The sequence below is a fragment of the Anomalospiza imberbis genome, chromosome 3, assembly GCF_031753505.1.
Source record: "Anomalospiza imberbis isolate Cuckoo-Finch-1a 21T00152 chromosome 3, ASM3175350v1, whole genome shotgun sequence".
Lineage (NCBI taxonomy): Eukaryota > Metazoa > Chordata > Aves > Passeriformes > Viduidae > Anomalospiza > Anomalospiza imberbis.
The window spans coordinates 114,536,406-114,559,692 of record NC_089683.1 but is presented as its reverse complement, the minus strand read 5'-3'; the positions used below and the strand labels follow the sequence as shown (position 1 = coordinate 114,559,692).

Below are 23,287 nucleotides of genomic sequence, written 5' to 3'. Positions count from 1 at the left end.
TGGGAAAATAAAGCAGCACAGAGGGTGGGACTTGACTTGTGCAAATATACCTAGGGAGGGCTGGTGGTGGAAAGGAGGAGGTGGCACTTTGTGGTCAGTCATAAAAGGAAGACATGGATCAGGTGGCCTTGTGGTGACTCCAGACAGACGTCACAACTTGCCTTATTCAGGGCTGGGCAAACACAGCCAGGGAGCCCTGCTGGTGTAAATCAGTCTTGCGTTGACTTCAGTCAACACAGCCATGCCAGGTGACATCAAAAGACTCTCTCCCAACGTGAGAAGAAGCAGAGCAAGAGGATCATTTGAACATTCTGCACTGCATCAAAGCCAGGCTGTGGCAAGGCTGGGAACAGCTGCAAGGGAAATCCTGGAGCAGCTTCAGGAAGGATACGGGAGTTCTGAGATTTTGACACCATTCCCATCACACTGGGTGCCAAAGGTACCTTAAATTCACCCACAGTGTCCCTATGAGCAATTCCAAGAGGGGTTCCCAGAGACCCTGCTGCTGATTTAACACATCATGTTGAAAGCAGTGACTGGTGTACAAAGAGAAGCTGACGAGCACAGCTCCCTTTCCAGCCACAACACCACGGTCTACTTGCAGGAATATCCTCTGGAGCCTTGAAACAAGTCCAGTTTCACGAGCATCAGCTCAAAAACTTGACTTAGAAAACACTGCCAAGCACAGGCTAAAGCTCACCAAATCAGACATGGCCTTCTCTTTTTCTGTTCCAAACACAACTTGGGGTTGCAGTGGTGTGAACAGCAGTGGGACAGAACTGCGGGATGCAACACAGAACCAGACCTGAACTAAACAACTGACAAACCTGTCTCTGGAAGAAGGGAAATTCCTGATTCAGTGGTGATCAGTATCTACAGGTGATCAATAATCACTGGTGGACATCAGTGGTAACCTGTTTATCTGGCCTCCAAAGCAGTCCACAGGCAAGAACAACCCTGGTGATAGGTGAGGTATTCATGGGTTAGCAGCATCCAGGCAGCTCAGCCTTTACACAGCTTGATAAAGTTAATTAACAGTAATGGCTTGACAAGGTTAGTTAACCCACCACAGGCTTGTCTGGTCTCAGCTCCTGAGGGAACTGGATCCTCCTACAGAGCTTGCAGTGGAAAGGTGGCACCAACATGTCCTAAAAGATCTGTAGGGATCCAACCCCCTACAGCCACCGATTGTCAGCATCGGTGCTTGGCACCAATCGACGGTGGATAAGAACTGACTGTCATCTCCAGCTGGTTATCTTACTGTAAAACTTTCCTACCTTCTCTCTGGGAATTCCCACGGGCAGCTCCTCACAACTCTGACTCCTTCTCTTTCTTCTGCATGGCTGGCTGACTTCTACCTGTCCCTCTCACACACACCTGACCCTTCTGTCCCCAGCAGCACACACCAACCCTTACAGTCCCTACAGGAACCCTGACCCTCACTCCTCACAGCAGCACACACCAACCCTTCCAGTCCCTACAGGAACCCTGACCCTCACTCCTCACAGCAGCACACACCAACCCTTACAGTCCCTACAGGAGCCCTGACCCTCACTCCTCACAGCAGCACACACCAACCCTTACAGTCCCTACAGGAACCCTGACCCTCACTCCTCACAGCAGCACACACCAACCCTTACAGTCCCTACAGGAACCCTGACCCTCACTCCTCACAGCAGCACAGCCAACTGACTCCCAGTCTCCTCTGGAGCAGCTAACCCACTCTTTTATAACACCCATCCTTTCTGGACCATCCTTATTGGACACAGCTGTGCCCCATTAAAGGCAAGGCTGTTCCTACTCTTTGGTAATTAGTACAGCTGCAGCTCCTCAGGGGTGAGATGGCTCCAGCACTGTCTCTAATCTCCTACAATCCATCCTCCCACAAAGATCTGCCTCCAGTCTCACCTCTTACACACTTGTAAGGACAGGGTAGCTCTGAACATCTGTGTTATAAACGTCAATCACTTGGTTTTTAAAATTTTAAAAGTTTAATAATAATGAAATAGTCATAAAAATAGTAATACAATTAGAGTAATGAAAATTTAGAGTTAGGACAATTACAAGACAATAAAAAGCAAAGAATTACGGATGTCCGGATGCTCTCGGGCACTTAAGCCCAATAAGCATGCCTTGTGAACAAAGGAATAACCTTTAAAAGCAGTAGCCTGTTGCATATTCATACATCTCATACATGATGCATAAATTCCTTGCAAATTAAGAACTTTTCTGGTTTTTGTCAACTTCTTCCCCTTAATCCTGGTGGTTCCATAAAGACGGAGAGAAGGTGGAAGAATGATTGTCTTTTCCGATAAGGAGGCAGTAATTCTTTATGGGCCCCCATCATTGTCATCTCTGTGTGAAGAGTTTCTTCATTATCTCATCTCTTGCTTGAGCTATTAAAAATCCCCCACATACATAGGCTCTATTTTAACTACAAAACTACATATACCATACTATTAAAATGTTAATACAGCACTTCTAATCAATATAACATAATACATATAGTATTCAATTTAGTATTTGCGAAAAGCCAATCATAAAATATGCATTTTTCACATCTGGATATTTGCAGGAACAGATGGCCAGCTGCTCGACCTGCACACGTTGCCCAAACTGGTGTTCCCACCTCCAGCAGCAGCAGCCAGGTTATGTTAAAGATTCCAGGTAGAGAACACAGCACAGCACAGCAGAGAGGCCTGCAGCTCCAAGAGGTCCAAGGCAAGAAAAGGCAGAGAGGAAATGTAGAGGGAAACAGGAATGAGAGGAGCTGCAGAGTTAAATGGAGAGACATACACTGAAAGTTTGCTAAGTATCTTACTTCCAAGTGAAAATCCCTCCTGCTTCTCACATTAATCAGGGCACTTAAAACTAGTCCTAACCAGCTGCTCCTACTTCCTTTGTCCAGCTCTTCTTAAACGCACAAGCAGCCCACTAAGAAACAGAGCAAATACGTGCAAAGATTTGCAGACAGAACCAGAGACCTTTGGAAAACACTCCGTAGGAGCAAGCACCCCTCTCCCAGCACAGAGGCAGCTGTGCTTTACAGTAGGACAGTTTCCAATGTTTTCTTTCTCCGTGCAGACGAGGGATTTCCTGTCCTCCATGGCAACCACTTTGCATTTACTGAAGGAGGCTGTGCCAATAATCTCCAGAGCAGAATGAAAATTTTTAAAGTGGCACTGCCTCTTAGCTCCTGGCTTTAACTTGCTGATGTTTTCCACACACGTGGTTCCAGTCCATTCTTCTGCCCTCCTTAAAAGTGCTGCCAGTTGGGGTAAAACTCCAGTGCTGCACTGCCCATGCAGAGGGAGTTTCTCAAGCACTGGTGACACAAGTCTTCCTGAGGAAGGCACCAACCACCAGCACCTCCCAGCAAGAGCTGTCTGTGCACCGTCCAAATAACAAGGTTTTTGCATTTTCCAGCAAGGCACAGCTCCCAGTTTGAAGACAGTCCCTGTCATGAAGACAGCCCTGGACTTTGATGGCCCAGGTCTTTCTGTTACAGGCTTAGAAGTAATCTTTCCTGGAAGGGAAGCGCTCAGTGGACCAGTGCTGGTCCAACAGTTCCAAAAAACAGCTGAGCCAAACTAAGCCTCCAGCCTCCAGAAGGACACCAGCAAGGTGTCCTTCTCCACCCCCTCTGAACTGCCCTTGCTTAGGTCTGTGTGCTTCTCAGCTCCAGGGACACAGATTCAGTGCAGAGACTTGGCAAAAAGCCTTTGTTTTGTTTTGGCCCATCTCACACCATTTTAGCGAGTTACATCAGCTTGGCCTGAGGCCACACGAACATCAGGACCAGCCCAAGGCATGCCATAAGAACAAAATAGGAGGGGAAGTGAGGCCATCTCCCTTCAGTGACAGTGAGTTCATGATGAAACTACCTCCACTGCTGCCTCAAGTTCTACTGTACTAGAACATCTCTCATTAACCCCTTACACTTAAAGAGGTTTTGTTTAGCAAGGCCTTCAAGGAGGAGCAGTTCAAGAAAAAGCTAGAAGCTCTTGATTAAGTTGTACTAAACCCGAGGTACACTTTTGGGCTGAGTCACAGGTGCAATCTAAACTCCCTCTGCTGTTTCAGAGTCGAACTCTCTTCTTTCTACTTTTTTCTTTTAAAATCCCTTGGCAAGGGAGCAGAACAAACTTGATCCTAACTAAACCAGACATAATAAAGCAGGACATTGTTTTCAAAGTAGGCAGTAGACTAGCATTAAACAGGAACCTTAAAGTTCTTTTTCACTCATGTTTTATGTCAGTGAGTCACTCTCAGGAGCTTTTTCCTCAAATGAAACAGGAAAGTTTTTTAGTAACAGCAAAACAACATTAAACACAAGGAACAAAAAGGGAATGAGAATCTCTGAACTGATAAGGAAGACTTATACAATCTTACATAAGGGAGGTTAAGGTGCTAAAAGCAGCAAGTGCACAAAGGTCACCGCTCTCTAGCTTTGAGTGCTGACATGAAGCACAGGAGCTCTCACAACACATTTCTACCTGCCCTGGACCCCAGCAGCCTCTCTTGCAGAAAGTGACTTTGCAATTCTACTGCCAAGTAAAACAGACCCACAGAAGAGAGCACTAAAAGTCACTTAAACTGACTGAAATGCTTCACTGCACTGGAGTGGAGGTAAAACAGTGTCATTGGCAGCTGCCACATCTGCACAGAAGAGCAGCAAACCACAGCCAAGGGACAGCCAAACTCAAAACCACCAGCACTCATTTGACTGCTTCCAAGAGCAGCTGATCAAGACAGCAGGAGCCCTGGAATGGAATTTCAGATTCAAGTTAATTTCCTGGATCTGACAAAAACTCCCCATGGAACCACGGGCAAGTCCCCTTTTCTGCACACCACATGAATTCCCTGTCCCGTAAAACAGGCATCGTTCCTGCTGCTCTGTTTAAGTCATGAAGCACTCCTAGCAGGGATTATTTTTAGCATGCAAGCATGACAACCCAGCTGAGCTGGACTCTGATCTCAGCTGGGCCTTCTTATTGGCTTTGTAAAGTTAAAAGTAAACAAAAAGCAAAGCTGAGCCCACAGCAGAGCTCAGCCACCAGGCAGCATTCTGATAGGCAATGAAACACAACTTTTGGTAAACAGTGAGCTGCAGATCCAAAGCTGCAGCCAGCCAACAGTGTGAGAGGTTACGTGGATCACCTGTGCACTCGTTCACTGGTGAGCAGTGATCCGCCAGTGGACCGACTTCAAACCCATTTCAGACACTCCAGTGTCACCAAGCAGTGACGCAGGTGCTCAGGAGGACAAACTGAAATCACTCTTAACTGTGCTCCCAACCATAGCAGCAAGTGCTGGGAGAGCAGGGAAGAACTGAGAACTCCATCTAAGAACAGGAACTCTGCAGAGCTCTCTGCTTCACAGCACAAACAAGCAGCTTCTCACAATCTGTTGAAAGAGACGGCAAGTCAGAAACTTAATACCTGCTGAGAAAACCTTCCCAAGTCCATGTTTTGAGAAATTCACATTTGCTAACAGAAGTGCAGCACAAGGGCCTCAGATCAGAGCTCCTCTACAGTGTGCAGTCCAGAAGAAAGGATGGAATGGAGAAAAGCCGAATGAATTGGGATAAAGAGCACAAAGAGTACATGCCCATGGCTCTTCCAGGATTTATGTATCCCAAAAGCACACAAAATGTTCTCTGTTTTGTTTACCAGCCTCAGTGATGTGTCTTCCTAGAATCATGACTACTCAGATATGTCAGGGCAAACCACTTCCTTCCTGAAGTACATTTGATCCTTAATCATTCCTTTTCTCTGCCTACAAACCCATTTTATTGCAGCACCTGGAATCACAGCCTTGTACAAGAGGACACGTTTTTGAGCCTCTCTTATGGGACCAGCTTGGTTCCCATCTGCAGTTTTTCTACAGCTGAATGTTTAACACACCTTAGTGACCAAATAGCAGATTTTCCTCTGCCCTCATTCAAATAGGGGGTGAAGAACTGACATCTGCAGCGTGTGGCTTTTCCCAGCAGTTACCATCACAGTGATAAGGCCTGCTCTCAAAAGCCAAATTTTAACTCATAAACTAGAGGAACAAGCTTGCAAAGTTAAAGTTAACCAGCTTTACAGATGGGATCAGTAAATATACATTAGTCAATCTTTGTTTGGGACATCTATGAGACTCTGCTCTCATCCACCCCAACCAGCCTTTTAAATTAAGTCTCAGCAATATTTCTATAAACTTATTTTCGTACCGATGATAACCTGCCTTATCACACTGATTTGCCCAAGCTGATCTTCATTCTGCTAAGGCTTTATTCAAAACCCTGCTATAAGAAAAGGCAAGTCCAGTGATATTACATGCCCTAAAGGAATATTTCTATCCTTCCTTATGAGCAGGCTGCCTTCATACAGAGCTAATTTCTCTTATGTATCAACATTTGTCCAGCTACCTGGACAGGTAGGAAACTGGGGGATGCAGCAGCCTTTTCAGGACTTCACCGCAACTGAGCCTGAGGGGAAACGCGGGAGCAGGTAAGCAGTGGCTGTTGCAGCCTGCCACCCACTGGCCTCCAGAGGTGTGAGCTGTGCTAGGGCTTCTTTTCCAAGTCACCACGCTGAAGCTGACTGCAATGCACTCTGCCGGCAGCAGCTGACAGGCAGCAGCTTCCTCCAGAGCAACAGTGGCATTGGCAGAGACTTCTTTACAGCTTTCTTGCAGTTACTGTAAATTAATTGCAACTACAATAACTGCAACATCGGTATAAAGCCATAATTACAGCCATTTGAAGTGCTTAACATACTTTTAATCTGTTTACATTAATATCTTGACTTGGATTAAGGTATGTCAAGAATTTAGAGTGCCAACCACACAAGAACAAACATCTTGTGGAAAAGCTCCAAAAGGGTATTTGAAACGGAAAAAGGGTCTCTCACTTAGCTTCCAACACTGCTACTGGCAGTGCATGAAACCCACCACGGTATGGGCCACTTGTGGGGTTGGGACAAAGTGTTGCTTACCATGGCAAAAACAACTGCACTCTTTCTCTGGAGAAAATGAGAAGAGCCTTTGAGCCAGGTTGAACTAGTTTAGGATAAACAGTATGCTTCTTTAGGAAAAACCAAAGCTTTGCCAGCATGAACCATCCAGTTTGGGACCACTGATGGCTCCAGGACAAGTGCTAGGAGCTTATTTGACATCTGTCATAGGAAGCATCACTGTCACCCATCAGCCATATAGAGGCCACATATGCACAAACAATGTGCTTATGGCAAACAACCCCAGGCTGAAACTTTTCCTGCCAAACAAAGGAAAAAGGAGTTCACACATTCTTCAGCTACTCTGCTGTAGGATGATGTGGCTGGCACAAGCTGCTCAGTTCTCATGGAGTATCAAGAAGAAAAAGCAGTAGGGCACAAGAAAGTAAACCCTTAGAAACTGCCACAGAGTTGCCCATTCTCAGAGCTTCTCTGGTTGAAGCTGCTTCAGCCAGTCTGCCCAGAGCACAGCCACAGAGCCCACTTTTGAGCAGGATTAGAAGTTTAGTCACATGAAATTAAGCAAGGCTGAGGCATTCCTCTCACCCACAAGCTGCCTTTGGGAGGGTCTGACTCGCTGGCCTCTATCCATGTATGCCAACTGATAGTAAACTGTCCAGCAATGGCCCTGGGGTTTATGGGCTGGGCCACCTCAGCTATGGCAGCGTGAGCCCAGCTGTTTCAAGAGCTTTATACCTTACAGAAAGCTGTCCAGGCCTATGCTTCCAGAAGCCCTGAAGATTTAAACAGCCTCTTGCTGCTAGTAGGAGGTATAAAATTACTTGACAATGCTGTACGTGCAGCACAGGGGAAGTAAAAGTTGCAGCCAGCCACTCAAACAGCAATGTGACTTGAAGTCCACACATTTCATTTCAACACCCATTCCAAGAAAAATCCTCTTGAGTCAAATATTTCTCTCCAGTGATCTGAAGAGCTCCAGGTGATGAGTAATTCATGATAGTTCTGTGTCTGAAGCATCTTTGTCACTTCACATCCCACAAAAATTCTTGCCATACAACAGCTTGTTGTGTCAGACATCTTTATTTGCTGTGTTGCCCAAGTGTACAAATAGTGAATGTAGTTATAGAAATTCAAAATATATTGTAGTAGAAATCTGTCTGGGAAGTGGAATGCTAAGATATTCACTTTATAAAATTATTACCCTTAAGTCACTCTCACTCGGCAAGTTTTAAATATATCAGGGCCATGAAGAGACAGATTATGATCCTGCAAAAAAGGAGTTCTCAGTAAACTTTTTCTGCTAGATGAAGTCAGTCAACAGCAAATTAATTTCTTACATTTGACTCATTTTGAGTTATCAGCCAACAGGATGTTAGCTACATCCAGACAATTCATACACAATTCAGCTCCCATTTATACCAACAAAGTCAATGTATCACTATCAACATACCTAAGTATTAGTGAAACAATCTCAGTGACAATATTATTTTAAGCTAATGAAGTCACGCCAGTAAGTTGTCCCTGGCTATTGAGTGCAATTGATGCTTTTGTCACATTTTCAGAGTAAGACTCCTCAGTTCTTGAACAAGTCAATACAGCTCTGCAGGAGAGACACATTGTTCTGCAAAGGAAGAGAATTAGTTTCACATGAGGATGACTGATAATTCAAATCCTGCCTTTCACAATGAAGTAGCTTCCCAAATAGTGGGTCAGTCACAGGATTTTGTAGCCTGTGCCAATGCTAAAGATCTCCTACTGCAAAGACAGGCATTAGAGCAGTAAAGAATCAAAACCAGATCACACATTCTGCAATCTCCCTCTTCCTGCAGTCCTGCAACCATAAATCAGTTTGTGGTAAGGAGAGAGACAAGAGCCAACAGGAAACTTTTAAAGTGGGCCAAACTGAGCAGCGTAGTCAAGGCTTTGTGTCACATTCCAGTTCAGCACTGAAGTAGCTGCCTGTGGTACAGTCCAGTACTCTCAGGGAGTGGGACATTAGAAGCCTGCCTAGCAAAGCTTGGCAGAGGCTGCTATAAAGCCAGCCTCCCCTCTACTGACAAGCCAAGTGACAGGGATTGACAGCCTGATCACAAGCTGCAGGATGTGCTCCTGTCCCAGCACTCGGGAGCACTGGAAGCAGCAGCTGCCTCTAGTAGCAGGGGTCAAACCTCACAGGTGAGGCTGCCTGATGGGAAGTCAGATGACCCAGCAAATCCTCCCAGTTACACACTACTCGTTTCTCTCAACCCACACCTGTTAAATTCCAAAGAGAACACACCTTTGCATGTTTTATTTCCAGTTCTGCCATTTCAATTAAGTTTTTACGAAATGCTGCTATTCTCTTCTGTTTGAAGCTCATCAGTTCTGTAGAGAAGGAAAAAAACAAAGGTAAGAGATATACAAAGTGTGACAAATAATGCCCCTTATGTTGCAGGAGTTCTGTTGTGCAGCTCAGGTTACAGTATTTGATCAAAAAAAGGTTAAAGAGTTAGTCATGCTGTTTTTAGACAGAGATGCAGTCATCACATGATACACAGACAGCTTCAGACAGAAAAGCTTTAGGAAGACAGCTGGAACAAACCAGAAATAAGCCACACAAGCTCTGCGAGAACCTGGATTGTTTAAAAGCCAGATACACTAAAGGAGCAGCATGTATACCATGAAAGCATATTTCTTCTGCTTTATATTGTCCAAATATATAAATATATATACACACATATACTCTTCTACTGAGAACCAGTGTTTGAAACTCTGTATAAGGCACTCAGCTGTACTGGGACAGAGCAAAAGCCTGTTTGCACAGTTCTGACTGAGATAATTAGTTACCCTCTAGTAGTTACATTCACGTGGAGGCTGAGTTCAGTCCAAAAAACAAATACTAGGGGCTTATAAATAAGGTTGGTGTAGTACTGACACAGCTCTGCTACAGAAAATTACTTTAAAAAATGTTTAGCTGCGCTAGTTTTACAGCATCTATCTCTACTGTCCTTGGGATGTCCAGACTGTTTGTTCAGGAGCTTTCAGCAGCTGAAGGTCAGATGGAGACCTTAGCTGCATTAAGCTCTCCTTTAAGCATGAGTTCAGCAAAGCCCGTCTTACCTTGTTTAGCAGATTCTGAAATCTTTTCAAACTTCTGACAGCAATCCTGTTGATGTGCCTCAGCCAGCCTGACGTCCTTGCTCTTTAGTCTGGCTTTGTCTAGAGCTTTGTTCGAGTTCTCATAGTCAACAAGAGCCCTGGTTCGTCTGTACAGGAGATCCTGAATAGACAGAAATAGCACACCAGAGCCATAGCAGGACTACTTCCCAAACTGAGGTTACAACCACCTTAGCAGCAGGAGGTTACACTTCTTTCAGCACCAGATTCTGCTTTTTCAAACAAGTTATTACAGCCTGCTCTTGGCAGCCTTTCACAGTGCAGCACTACATTTTCAGGACAGCCAGTTATGCCCTAGTGAAGGAAGTCTAAGGGCAACTATAGGCATTGTTTCTTCCCTTAAAGTAGTTTCTCCTGCTGTAAGGTGGATGTCTCCACTAAGAGCAAAAAGCACTTTCTGAATTCCCTCAGTCTACTTCCAGCAGACATTTAATTTGTTGGAGATCTGACAGTTTGACTGAAGCACTGCACTAACGTAGACAGGAGAAGTAGTACAGGTGTCTGAGCCAATCTCTTGCTAGTGCAGCAGAAGTATAGCTGTGATGGCTAAATAATAGTACACCCCAGGGAGGAAGGCTGTAGTGGATCTTCTGAGGTACCTGACCTTACAGGTAAGACACCACATGAAGAGGACCAGTAGGTTGTACCTAGATACCTTTTTGCAGTACAGTCATCCCCTGTCAAATCAAGTTTTGACTAGAAAAGAGTTGCCAGCAATGCTTTTGCAGTCACATCAATCTACCAAAGCCCTCTTGGAAGCTCAGACTCCAGGAGCTTTCAGAAGTTACCATGTATTTGTGCTAAGGTACTCTAAAAATCCTGAAGTCAATCACAACTACTAATTAGTCATCACTGATTTTATTGGCAAGTCCCCAAGTACTCGGGCAGGGAACAGGAAAGAAACTGCTGCAGACTTAAATTCAGTTTGCTCTAACTTACAGAAATTTAAAGAGTTCTTCCACTTTACATGCCAAAGAAAAATTGGTCCAAGGTCTTCTGTAAGTGGCTGGGTTCCAGCTAGCTAATATACAGCTTCTATATTCTGCTGTGGTTTAAGAGTCTCAGGTTTCTTAGGCAAAACAAGGGTCCACTTTCCTGTCTTCTTAAAGCACAAAGAATACCATGAGTGAGTCATGTTGCCCGTAACAAAACTAAGCTTCAAAAAGAAAAGTGTTCTCACCTTAGCAGCTTCTATATTGAGCATGTAGTATCTCAACAGTTCAGAGAGCTTTAAGTCTTCATCAGATGAAACTCTACTCTCTACCTTCTGCAGAAGGGAAAAAAAAAAAAAAAAACAATCAGTTGGTTGGTGTGTAACAGAACAGCAAGATCCAGAGTCAGAACAACTTCTCCCCCACACCTGCCCCCAGCAAAGCTTCCTTACCCTGAGTTTCTCAAAGAGCTCTGCAACTTTCAACAAGTATCTAGTGGAGGGAAGAAAAAAAAAAAGCATAAGTAAGTTTGAGATACTTCTTAGTCTGATAAATGCCAGGATCAATCTGCAGGAAACCAGAAAGCTGAAGGCTGGAGTTTACTCCTGTAAGCAGATCCAAACAAGGGCTTGAAAAACACTCATTTAGGCAAACACTCATTTAGGCATCGAACCTTGGAGAAAAGGTTCAATGTGCTGGATTCCAGCTCACCAGAGTAGTACAGCTGAGCAGCTCAACACCATTTAATTTAACAATGCTGATCTCCAGAGCATAAAAGTCTTGTGGAGAATTTCCCTGCTGCTATCCAAGAGAGATGAGCTGACTTGTTTATTCAGCTATACACTATTTTAACAAGGTCTTGGTAAATTGATAGCAAAGTCAAAAGGTGGAAGAAGTCACCTCAAAAAGCAACTGAGTTCCCCCAGCTTAAAAATCCCCTACTATTCTGGAAGTGCAAAGGTCCAGAAGGTAGTACAGACCTAGTGTAAGCTGACCTAGTGCAGTCATATTTAACAGCACATTAGAACACACACACACAAACCCTTTCTTCAGGGGTCTCCAGCAGTTTGTGACAGGAAGAGAATCAAGGAGATTTCTATTTAGAAGTAGTTTGATGACCAGCACAAGTAACCTCTAAGCCATAACTGGCAAGTGATCAACTAGTTCAGAGTTGGGTGCAATTGATAACATTAGGTCTGCCACAGCAGGAGTGCCGGAAGAAGGAAAGTTTTAATGCCACTTGCATGCAATTCAAGAACCTCAAACCACCTATGACTCAATCCTCTGGATTTTACAGAAGAAATTTGGTATTCCCAGACTCAGGATATGTTTATGAACAGTTGGAATTGCTTACTTTTTGATAACTGTAGGCTCTTCTAATGCCAGGCTGTTCAAACAAGCTGAAGTATAAATATAGTCATCTGCAACATCTGCAAGAACAAGACAAGGTTTTCAGGCTGAAATTATCAAAACTGCATGATCTCTTGAAAGGGCTTTGAAAAGATTCACTTTTATGAGATCTTGTCATCTTATCTGCTTTTGCACATGCATCCTTGATTCTGTTGTAGTAGTTCACAAGGAAAGTCTTCTCTTGCTCAAAAAAATCTTCTACTTCCTGAAAAAGAATATGACCTGTTAAGTCAGTAACTGCAGAATACAAGCTGTTCCCTATTTTAGGAAGGGCCAAAGAAACGACCATAGCCTGGGCATGAGCTTGAGGCTCATCAATCCCTATGGAAAAACTGTTCAATACAAGATGTGAGCCAAGGGTTGACATCCCAAGCCACCTGGCAAACTTCTTCCTCACTATGCAGTGAAGATGAAGTTGACACTCAAATACTGATGCAGGTTGTCTGAAGCAGCCAGTAAGTTACGGGACAGCACTCAGGACTCCCAACTGCTGGAATTTTATTTTCCTAGGCCTGCTGCAACACTGTAGCTAAGTACTAAGCAGTTTACAAGCTTGTTTCTCATCCACACGGAACATGATACATACTGTAATGTTTCATGGCACTGCTCATAGGACAACTTGCTTATCGGGAAGTGCTGCCCTGGCAACACAACACAAAAGCTGGAGAAAGACCAGTTACAGGATACCAGTTTGGTATTTGATCTTGTTTAGTATAAGCAGAAACCCATAAATCATGTCTGTTCAGAGCTCCAAAGTAGACAAAGGCCACAAGCACATTTCCTGAAGGTATAATTCCTTCCTCTCCAGTGTCAGGTATAAAGGTAGGTTTTCTGCATCCAGAAACTTCAATTATACACTGAAATTGAACAGCCTAAAGCTACAACGTCTTATTTTCATAGAAATCAGAATTAATACAGGCTACTCCCCTCAACTGGGAGAGCAGTAACAAGGCAAGTTAATGTCACTAGCTGAGCCTCATGCACAGCAAGCCTGAAGCAGACAGGAGTAACTTCCCTGGAGCAGGAAGCAAGAAACACTCAAGATTAGGGTAAGAGACAAAGCAACAACCTTACCTTGACTCCAGAGAAGAGGACCTCATCAGCACTCTTTACAACACTTTTTAAAAAGCCACCAAACATCTCTTTAGTATTTTTCCTCCGAACACTCAGCTGTAATAGAGAGGCCAAAGCAGCTTTAAAGTTATACCAGGGGAGGGGAAAAAAGTGACTGTTTTGATACTTGCAATGTTAGTAACGTGCTTTACACTTAGCATATGTCAGAGCAGGTTGATTTCCAAGCCCTCCATAATGCCCATATAAAAATGCAACATGCAACACGTGGCTTGGCTACAAGTAGTTCAACTGTTCAGCACCACGGATTTTTCCAATTCCAATAAACAGCTCTGTTTCTCCTTGCATATCTTGGCTCAGCATCTATCACTCATAATTAGGTGTGACAAAACATATGCAGGAGTGACTTTAATATACCTCCATTCCTCCACTTTAGGACCATGCAACACAGCGCAGGCACACCAGAGCCATACATGCTCCCAAGATAAAGACATGCAAAGGTGGCTTCCTAACCAACTTGACAAGGATTTAGAAACACGGTGAGATTTATAACAGAGAAAGGTCTAAAGGTCAGGCTTTCACCCTTGAGACATCTCACAGAAATACTTGCAGTATCTACTTGCTGATGCTGCACATAGAACCACAGAACATTCTGACTGTGCCCAGCAAAAACAACAGCACTCCCAACAGTTTGCCTCGCTTGGAAAGGGAAACAAGGGAAAATGTCTCACATCTTGGTCATACTCCAGGAAAACATGGAAATTGCGATCTTTGCTGAGCACAGGATGAGAAGCAATCCGCTGCAGGAAGATCTCATGTGATGAAACAGTCTTCTTGAAGACAGCGAGGTATTCACTGCAAGGAAACAACAGACTGAGATCCTCTTTGTACTACCCTCTTCAGTATACAAAGAATTGCTTTAAGTTTAGCCCATGACAATATTCAACTGCAGACCTTGAAATAGCCAGCTTGTGATAGTGAAGCTACTTTCAATCTCTTTAGCTAGGAAGTTTTCCAGCTTGAAAGCTGGAAAACCTGGGCCACTCCCCAGCTCCAGGATTTTCAAGACACCCTTCAAAACAGAGACACTCAAGATCAGTTATCACCAAACGAGTTGCTCCCCCAGGAGGCTCCTCTAAACTTAAAGCAGCAAAAAAAAACTTAGGCAGCTTTTGGAAGTAGAATCATTTTACTTACGCTTCCAGCTCTTGCTTCATTTTGGCAAACTCTTCTTTTGTCATGGACACTTCTCCTTCCCCCAGCTTCTGCATCTTCTCTCTGGGACCATCAAAGTCAGGCTTTGAAGGTGCTGGAGGTATCTAGGCAGGGAATTGGTTAGTCATGGATATCAGCAAATAAAGTTTTCCAAGATTACTTCTAGCCTTCTCTAGAAGGAGGCTCTTTTGCCTGGCCATAGGAAAGTGTGGTAAAGAGTACATGATCCAGGAATTCTTGGTCCCTGGTTTGTGTTATCCCTCCCCAGGAGGGAAACAGCTTCTGTAATGCACCCCATTGCCAGCCATCTCTTAAAGAATCATGATAGGAAGGAAAGCCCACATTTAATAGATTATTTCAGTGTGCCATCTTCAGGCAGACATTAATACCACCAGATAGTCAAGGACTCTCACAGCATCTTTTGCTGCTCCAAGCTATATGGAAAGTTAACACAAATGCCATACCATTCAAGTTGTTTAGGAATTAAGGCAACAGGAAGTATAGGGAACACCCAAGTCACTGAACACCAGGACCACTGGTAAAATATACTTCATGCCCTTATTAGTAGGCACTTTAGATTGCTACAGTTTTTCACTTAGAATCACATTCTTTAGGAAGTACTTACAATGAGTCCTGCATACTCTTCAGTTTCAGTGAGTGTATCATGTAACCACACAAAGTCTTCATGCTGCCTTGTAACTGAAAACTCAGGGCTTTGAAAAGCTGGCAGTGTAGTCTGGAAGAGAATATATAGAAGCCCTACTGTTTTGTAAATCAGTGCTTTTAGAAACAGTTCTGCCCATTTCCAAAGGAAGCTATTCTGCTTACTAAGAGCCTTGCCCACTCCCTTTTAGCTGAGCTGGCACTTATTCAAGAGCACCACTAAGGAGACTGTCAGAAAAAAAAAGTACTGTTGTAGAACAGCATTAATGCAGTTTCTTTTGTGACATTTCACAGTAGCTCCCTTCCTACCCTCCAGCCTTCTGGTGTCTAGCTAGGATTCCTTAGCAAAGCCAACCTAACCATCAACTACTTGCCTCTGTTTAGAGAGTTCAGATCCTAGGAAATCTGAAGTTTCTGCATACACACATCCTCAGGCCGCCTTTAAGTGGAAAATCTCCATCTAATTAGATTTTCTTCATTGCCAAGCCCATCTTTGCAGGTATGTGTACTGCAAATACATCTGTTACTTGCACAGCCTCTTTTTGCCCATGACCTTACCTTAGTGTGCACAGTGAACTTCACTCTGTCCTTTTCACTTAGGGCATCGGGGATATCAATTTGAAGAGAAGGATCAACATTCAGGTCTACAGAAACAGACCTCAGCTGCAAGAGAATTCACAGAATAACTCTTAAACAAGCATCAAGTAGGTTTAGTGAAGCTGACTGATCATCAGCCATGAACAAGAACCACACTGCACTACACACCTGCCTTCAGGTACACACTTATGACCAGAATTCATTTCCCAGTGCTTCAAATAGCCATAAACTGAGCAAGCATCTTCCTTTGGGGGCTTATTTCTTCTTTTATTCCAACAGAATGGACCAGAACATCATTTCAAGCCTACTCAAACTTTTAAAGAGCAGTGGAATAGCTTTCTCAGTAGAAGATCCTCCAGCTTACACATGAAGACTATCTTCTAAGAGGCCCTCCCTTGCTGCAGCCTGACAAATCCTTGCTGTTTTCTGCAGAAGGGAGAAACCACCAGAGATCAAGGTCACAACACAGGAAGTTTGCTGAAGAGCGACCGTCAGAGCCAGGAGGAATGCTGAAGTTATCCTTTGGAGATAATTCTGAAGGTCTTCTCAGAAAAGCAGGCTAGAGAACTGCACCAGGACTGCTATTTCACCACTCTACAGCACAGACCACACCAGCCAGGAGCCTGCTCCTGCCTCTGCACTGTAAGCTTCAGCACTCAAGTCCACAGGCAAATGGTGCCAGGATCTGAGCAATTCTATCATATCACAGATGGCTAAATGCTGCCTCAAGCCTCTGTAAAGCTGCCTAAGAACTGTTGATAGGCTGCATGTTATAAGGTGAAGCTTTGCTTCCAAAAGGCTCTGCAAGCTCCCTCCCCCTAGGCTGGCCATCTGCAGTCCAGATCTATTATGTGACAAGTCTCTCTGGCTGCCTGCAGAGGACACAGCTGCCAGGACAGGGAGCATTTGCCCCTGCCACTGCTCTCCCCTATGATCAGACTGCCGGGCATAAGTGAGGGATACCCCAGCCACTGCACCCTCCAGCCATGCTAAAAACACTTCCATCTGCTGCATCCTCACTGTTAGCTGGAATTAAAAGGAGATAAGTAATAGATAAAACTCCTGAAGCCTTACAACTATGGAATGACCTTGCATGCAGGACACTAAGCTTCCCAAAAGATGGGAAGGAGAGAAGACTTTTAGCCCATCCTGGGCATTGCCTTGGCAGCGAGCACACTTACAGAGCATGCTGGAGCACAGTTCCTAGCAGTCCCAGGCCCTGTCCACATCCCACAGGACATGGTGGGACTCCAAACTCTACAGGGACTGCAACTGTAATCACTTCCCTCCAGTCCCACTTAGGACAGACTATTATGTTCCCATACAGGCAGTCAGTTCTGGTCCCTGCTAGGAAGGCACAAGCCAAACAGAGGTGCATGGTTCAGAGGTCACTGACATGGGCTTGGGCAGAAGCTGCCTGCCCCAGGCACTGCAGGAAGGACAGGTAGAAGGCCACCAGTCAGGCATTAGTTTCACTGGGAGCACAGCTCACTGTCTGTTGCCAAATGAAAGGCAAGCTGGTTGGTATTTCCCATTTCCCAGCCAGATAACACCACCGGCCAGAGCAGCAAGATGCAGACCCCAGCGTTTTACATCCTGCTTACTTCTATTTGCTGTCCAAACAGGATCAGCAGTGCTAACAATATGAACTGCTGAGTCTGGAAAGTATGATAAGCCAAAGGAAACCATTTCCTCTCAGCTAAACTAAGGAAAGGATTACACAAATCAGACAGTCCTGAATTTGTGAGCTTGCTTGCTTTCTTTCTTTCTTGTGGAGAAAGTAACCTGTGATTAGATGCTGTCTAGAACCCTCCATGCCTAGCAGCTCCTTACACAGGAGACAGACAAGCACAAACATTAGGTGGTCCTGCTTGGTCAGATTAAAGCAGTTAACATGTCACAAGCATGTGCCTCCAGGCACCCTGCACAAACTGCAAATGGGTCCTGGAGCTATATGAAACCAAGGATTTTAAGACCCTGGTCTGCTCTAGTCCCATGAAGGTCACTGTGGGCTCCTAACTCCAGGCCAGAGACCTTTAGGATTACGGAATCATGGCTCAGACTACAAAGGGAACATTCACACCGTCTAACTTCAGGAGGAGAGTGTACTTTGCTTCTCTGACAAAAAGTGCTGGAGCAGCATTTGTCCCCTGAATGGGGGGAAGCAGAAAGCCCCACTCCTGTCAGCACAGCTCTGTGAAGCACTAACTCAGGGAGCACCCAGGGCAGAGGTCTCACACCAGCCCCTGACCCACACAAGCACCTGCTCTGCAGCACCAACAGCTCTGCACGCAGGACCTTTTGTGCCACCATCTCTCCTGCACCCATCCTACAAGCAGGAGTGGGGACCAGCCTCCTCATGGGCACATGAAGGCTGTGCAGAGCAAAGGAATTAAATATCCATCTCCAGGCCCCAGGCTTGTCCTTTTACCACAGCAGGCATCCAACCCAAGGCTTTCCCAGGTCACCCCTCCATCTTCACTCTCTGGCAGCTCCTTCATATCCAGAGGCATTTCTCTGCTAGGACGTCACTGCTTCCTCCCTGGACTCCAAGCAGTGGGGCAAGAGAACTGAAGGTTCCCCATCCAGTTACCAGAAACCAGTCTGTCACTCCTTACCCTCAAGGGATAAAATCCAAGCTCAGCAGCTGGGAAGGGATTATTCTCCACTTGTAGCAGATGCCCAAATAGGTACAGAGGACACACAGAATGGAAACAGCTGGGTTGGGCTGCAAACTGAAACACTCACCCAAAGCCAGCACAGTACTCTCACTTTCAGCTCTCATTCCTCTTCCCCAGAAGCAGCTTCTGGTTTGCAATGACTCCAGAAACTGTTACAGCTTCTCTGACACCTCCCACTTCTAAACTCAGGACTTGTCAGAGACTTGTTTCAGGATTCCTAGGGTTTCTTGAGGATTCAAGCAAAACTACTCCCTGTTCAGTACAGATACTGTCCACCCATCCAACTGGTAAATCAGAACAAAGCAGAGCCCTTCACAACAGCATAGACATCATACTGGTTAACATGTCTAGGTTTCAGAACCAAAAGACTACAAATAGATATTATGCTACTAATTAGGACACCATGATAAACACCTGATCTAGAAACCTAGGAAACAGCAGAGATCATTACTGTGCCCAATCCAGGTAGAATTTTAGAACATTTACTTTTTTTTTTTTTTCTATTTGTTAGAGATGCTAGGGGGAAAAAAAAAGTTGGATCACTTAAATACAAGGCAGTGATGACCATCAGCTACCCAGAGTTCTGCCAGACAGACACTACATTTGTGATCAGGCCTCACCCAAATGCAAACACATCTTGATGCTTACAGACATCCAGTGGGAGGAAATGCCCTCAGCCACTGGAGTCTGTCAGTTCTGGTGAGAGGCCTGAGCTGCTGCTTTTACAGTTCCACCCTTTGCAGTTTTAGCATCGGCTCCAGTTGACTTCAGTGTCACTTCTGCATTCTAACAAAAGAATCTGCCAGTGCAAGCAGCTGTGTACAACGTCTGACTGCTAGTGAAATACGTATTTGTTCTCAAAGACAGATTAATCCAGGGGTTTTCCACATAGCCAGGCTCTTGGAAGGAGCAAGGAGCCCTTCCACAAGGGCTCACATGTCAGAGTTTTCTGCTTATTGTCAGCTACCTTTTAAAAACCTTCTCCCCTTACTGATCACCTCCCTGCTGTCATTCAAGCAATAGTCCACAAACAAGACTTCAGAAGTAATTACATCTGCCACTACCTAAAATCCATTACTTTTTAGAGAGCAGGCTTTCTAATTAAAGTTGTTTAGGTGCTCTCCAGAGAGCACTAAAAGATCATGGTGTTTTCTGGCAGTTTATACAGAACCCTCAGTTCCAGAGGGCCTTGTTTTGACACCCAGGAATTAGCCACCAGAGGATCTGGCCAGCAGATATCAGTAGCATTAGTTGCTGGAACTACATTTTAGTCATATTCAGCACAAGCAGCTTAAGTTTCCTTTTAATCAGGATACTAAAAGGACATCTGAAAGTGCACTGCAAGCATGGAGCACTACAGAGCACATGTGAAGCTCGGATTTTGCAGCCTTTGTGGCAGTTTGCTGTCACCACTCTGACACTGAGCTGAACAGTCCTGAAGTGCTCTGGTTACACACAACCATGAAAACTGAAGCACTGCTTACTTATGCTATGGAAAATGCTTCCCCAAATTTGTGACTTCAAACTGAAGAACTCCAGTGATGCAAAGGTTTAATTATTTTGCTTAAAACGCCGATAAAGAGGGAATAACAGCTCAATGCAGTCACACTGAAATGGCATTCCTCAGCAAGTGCAGGGCTGGCCAAGGAAGCAGAAGGCCCAGAGCACCTGTTGCCTCGGGCTGAGCAATAAACCGGGCCCCCTCCTGTCAGAGGGATCTCTGCATCACTCTCTGCAGGAACTTGCAGGTCACACGCCTCCTGACAGAGGGAAGGACACTATAAACATTCAAGGATGCCACATTCCGAGCAACAGCCTTGCTGGCTCACCCTGTTCCACCAGCGGCACGCAGGACCCCTCCACCCAAGCCAGGGCTTCCTGAGCTGGAGGGGCCAAGCACAGCTTTGGCCATGCAGGGCAAGCCCCCCGTGTGCCTGCAGAGCACAGCCTGGGGCTGAGCTCTCCTGGCCCAGCTCAAATGGAAATTGTGCAACAGCAGCAAGCCCCAAGCCACAGTCCGCATCCCCGAGAATGCTTTGCTGACCTCCTACAGCGAGGCCAGAGCCGGTGGCAGGGAGTGGCAGGAACAGAGCAGCCTCACCTTCCACTAGCCCAAACTGCTGGGCCAGCTCCGTGGAGGCTGCGTGTCCTTGAGAGTGCATTATCCCTGTCCAGGAGCTGGCACCCTGCTAGCAGCTCACCTCCCCACTTGATTTCAGGCTCAGCAGCATGCAGAAGCAGGTTTTTTGCTAAGCACAAGATCCTGTATGGTCTCATTCCTTCCAGAATGTGCAGCAGAAGTTGTCCAGCAGAGTCACTATTTGTAATAACAGCCAGTCCCAGGTCATGACACAACTTTTTGTCTTCCACTGATTGGTTTAGGAAAGAGGGGCTCCAATACATGCTCTTAGTATTTTGATCTAGAACATTTCAACTGGAGAGTGAAACCTTCAAATACCATGAAGCCACTGACATTAAGAAATACCAAGGTATTTACTCAAGCTTAGCTTGGAAGTCCCACCACTCACTTCAAATTCTGAAGTGCCTTTTCCTCCCGCATGACAGATTACACCTTATTTTCCACTGCACTTTCAATCACCTTTATCCTACCCTGTCTTCCTCTTCCTACATATCCTGATCCTCTCCTGCTTTGCCACCTCAGGGTCAGTTTTTAGTTTATACTTAACAGTGGCTCCTATTTAAGTTAATACCTAATGAAGTTTCCTTTACAGGCATGAGTTTTATCTACTGGTCACACACCAGCTCCATGTTGCTGTTTCTTTGCCTAAACAGGAACAGACAAGATAGGAACATTTTTATCCTCCCCCGTGCTTCTGGAATCCCAAGACACCCCTACAACCTAAAACAAGCTAATCTTTGTCCATTGAGCATCAGAGTTTAAAGCTATTCCAGCCCCCACCACTAGAATATTTTCCCCTCCCCCCAGTATTCCTGTCTGAGTTAGAAGGGCACATAAACACTCAAAAGTTACCAAATGTTGCAAGAGAGTTGATATTTGACCTTCCCCTCCAGTATTCTCCAAGGGCAGACACTTTAATACAGAGAGTTTCACAGGCAGCAGAAAAGAAAGCACTGGACAGCTTACAGCTCAAAGCAAGCTACTAAAAAATGCTTCTTCTACAAACTCTTGTCTGTCTTACTGATTCAGGACTGTTTCAAAACAAGATTCATACGGAAAAGAAGCAGAGACAAGGAAATTGTCCAGAAGTCAATAAAGACTGGTGTATTTCTAGCCTCCAAGTTAGTTAATATACATGCTCCAAAAAGCTGGAGAAACCACAGACTGAAGAGACTTTCAGCACACCTTACAGTTAAAGCAAAGTCATCTTCCTGCCAGTGAAGCTTAGTCACAATGCAAAACCACATGCAGATGTGATAATATGAAAGGCAAATAGGCAACTTGCTGACTCTTACAGGGCTGCCTTGCCTTCTTTTCAAGGTGTGTTGAGGGTAGTTATTAAACCAGGGAGTTTGGGTAGGTTGACCCAAGCAGCTCGTCGAGTAGAAGAGAGAATTCCAATCACTGTCTACACTACATAAACATTAATTCACAAAGTTCCTGTTTCAGCATTTCACTTGCATTTCCTCCGAGAAGTTGAGAGCCTCGACATTAGGAAATCCCCTGTGCTACTCTAAAGGGAAGATATGAAGCTCCTTGGCAATTAGAGCTTCAACACTTCTCCGGAGAAAGGAAAACCAAGCGAGCTGCCGCTGAGACAGCCAAGGCAAAGGGGCACCGCAGGTGAAGTGACAGCTGACAGCCTAATTAGCCAGAGCACACAGCCAGGAGGGCCGGTCACAGACACAGCAGGGCAGCTGGCCCACCGGGGACGAGCAAGTTTAACCCCCTGCAGCACTTCGCCCGCAGCGCCCGGGGCCGGCTCCGGCTCCGGCATCCCTCACCCGCCAGGCCCGGCTCCCGCAGCTCCGGGGCCGGCGTTACCACCTGCCCCGCCCCGGCACAGAGCGCAGCCCGCCCGGCCCACGGCAGCTGCACAAGCTGCCCTTGCCACCTCTTCCTCCTTCCCGCTCCGGCTGCAACCCTCCCACCCCTCGTCCTTCCCCGGGCACCGCTCCGCTCAGGGGCTGCTCCCCCCGCTCACCCCGGCACTCCGACCCCTGCCCTCAGGGGACCTCGGTGCGCCAAAGGCACGAGGACTAAGGCGACGGATAGTCTTCTAAAGAGTCCTCAACGGAGCACAGACTAAAAACCGGTCACTGTCCCAGTGCCGCCGGGGGCAGAGGGAGCAGGGAGCTCCCTCTCACGCCGCAGGGCCAGCCCCGGCTGCGCCCTCGCCGCCCGCCCCAGCCGGAGCCGGGCCGCCACCCTCACCTTGTCCTGCGCGTCCCCACGGAGCAGAGCCATATCTCCGGGCGCAGACAACCACCCTGCACCTTTCCCTTTCTCCTCCTCCTCATATAACCCGGGCGGAGCCGCCGCCGCCACACCCCCTGAGGGGCACTCGCCATCTTTGGCGAGGGCAGGGCGCTGCTTGCTTTCCCCCGGGATGGCACCACGACGCTTTATTTTTCGGCCTGCATTTAAAGATTTGGGTTGTTTTCCTTACAGCCTTTCAAA

At 45.8% G+C, this 23,287-nt stretch overlaps 1 protein-coding gene across 2 annotated transcripts; it reads right to left on the bottom strand.

The window, feature by feature from the left end:
* Positions 1 to 8,023: 8,023 nt before the first annotated feature.
* SNX5 (sorting nexin 5) lies at positions 8,024 to 23,186 on the bottom strand. Of its 2 annotated transcripts, XM_068186624.1 has the most exons (13): positions 23,042 to 23,186; positions 15,968 to 16,072; positions 15,372 to 15,482; positions 14,729 to 14,850; positions 14,263 to 14,386; positions 13,535 to 13,630; positions 12,560 to 12,665; positions 12,405 to 12,480; positions 11,503 to 11,542; positions 11,299 to 11,385; positions 10,062 to 10,221; positions 9,241 to 9,326; positions 8,024 to 8,583 (listed from the first exon to the last, which is right to left on the bottom strand). In XM_068186624.1, exons 1-13 carry the CDS (start codon positions 23,072 to 23,074, stop codon positions 8,536 to 8,538), a joined length of 1,194 nt encoding a protein of 397 aa, XP_068042725.1. In that variant the 5' UTR covers positions 23,075 to 23,186; the 3' UTR covers positions 8,024 to 8,535. The 2 variants fall into 2 exon arrangements, 1 of the variants encoding a protein (XP_068042725.1); XR_010997925.1 differs by lacking the exons at positions 8,024 to 8,583; positions 9,241 to 9,326 and adding an exon at positions 11,058 to 11,217 and having other exon boundaries at positions 10,126 to 10,221.
* Between the last annotated feature and the right edge of the window lie 101 nt (positions 23,187 to 23,287).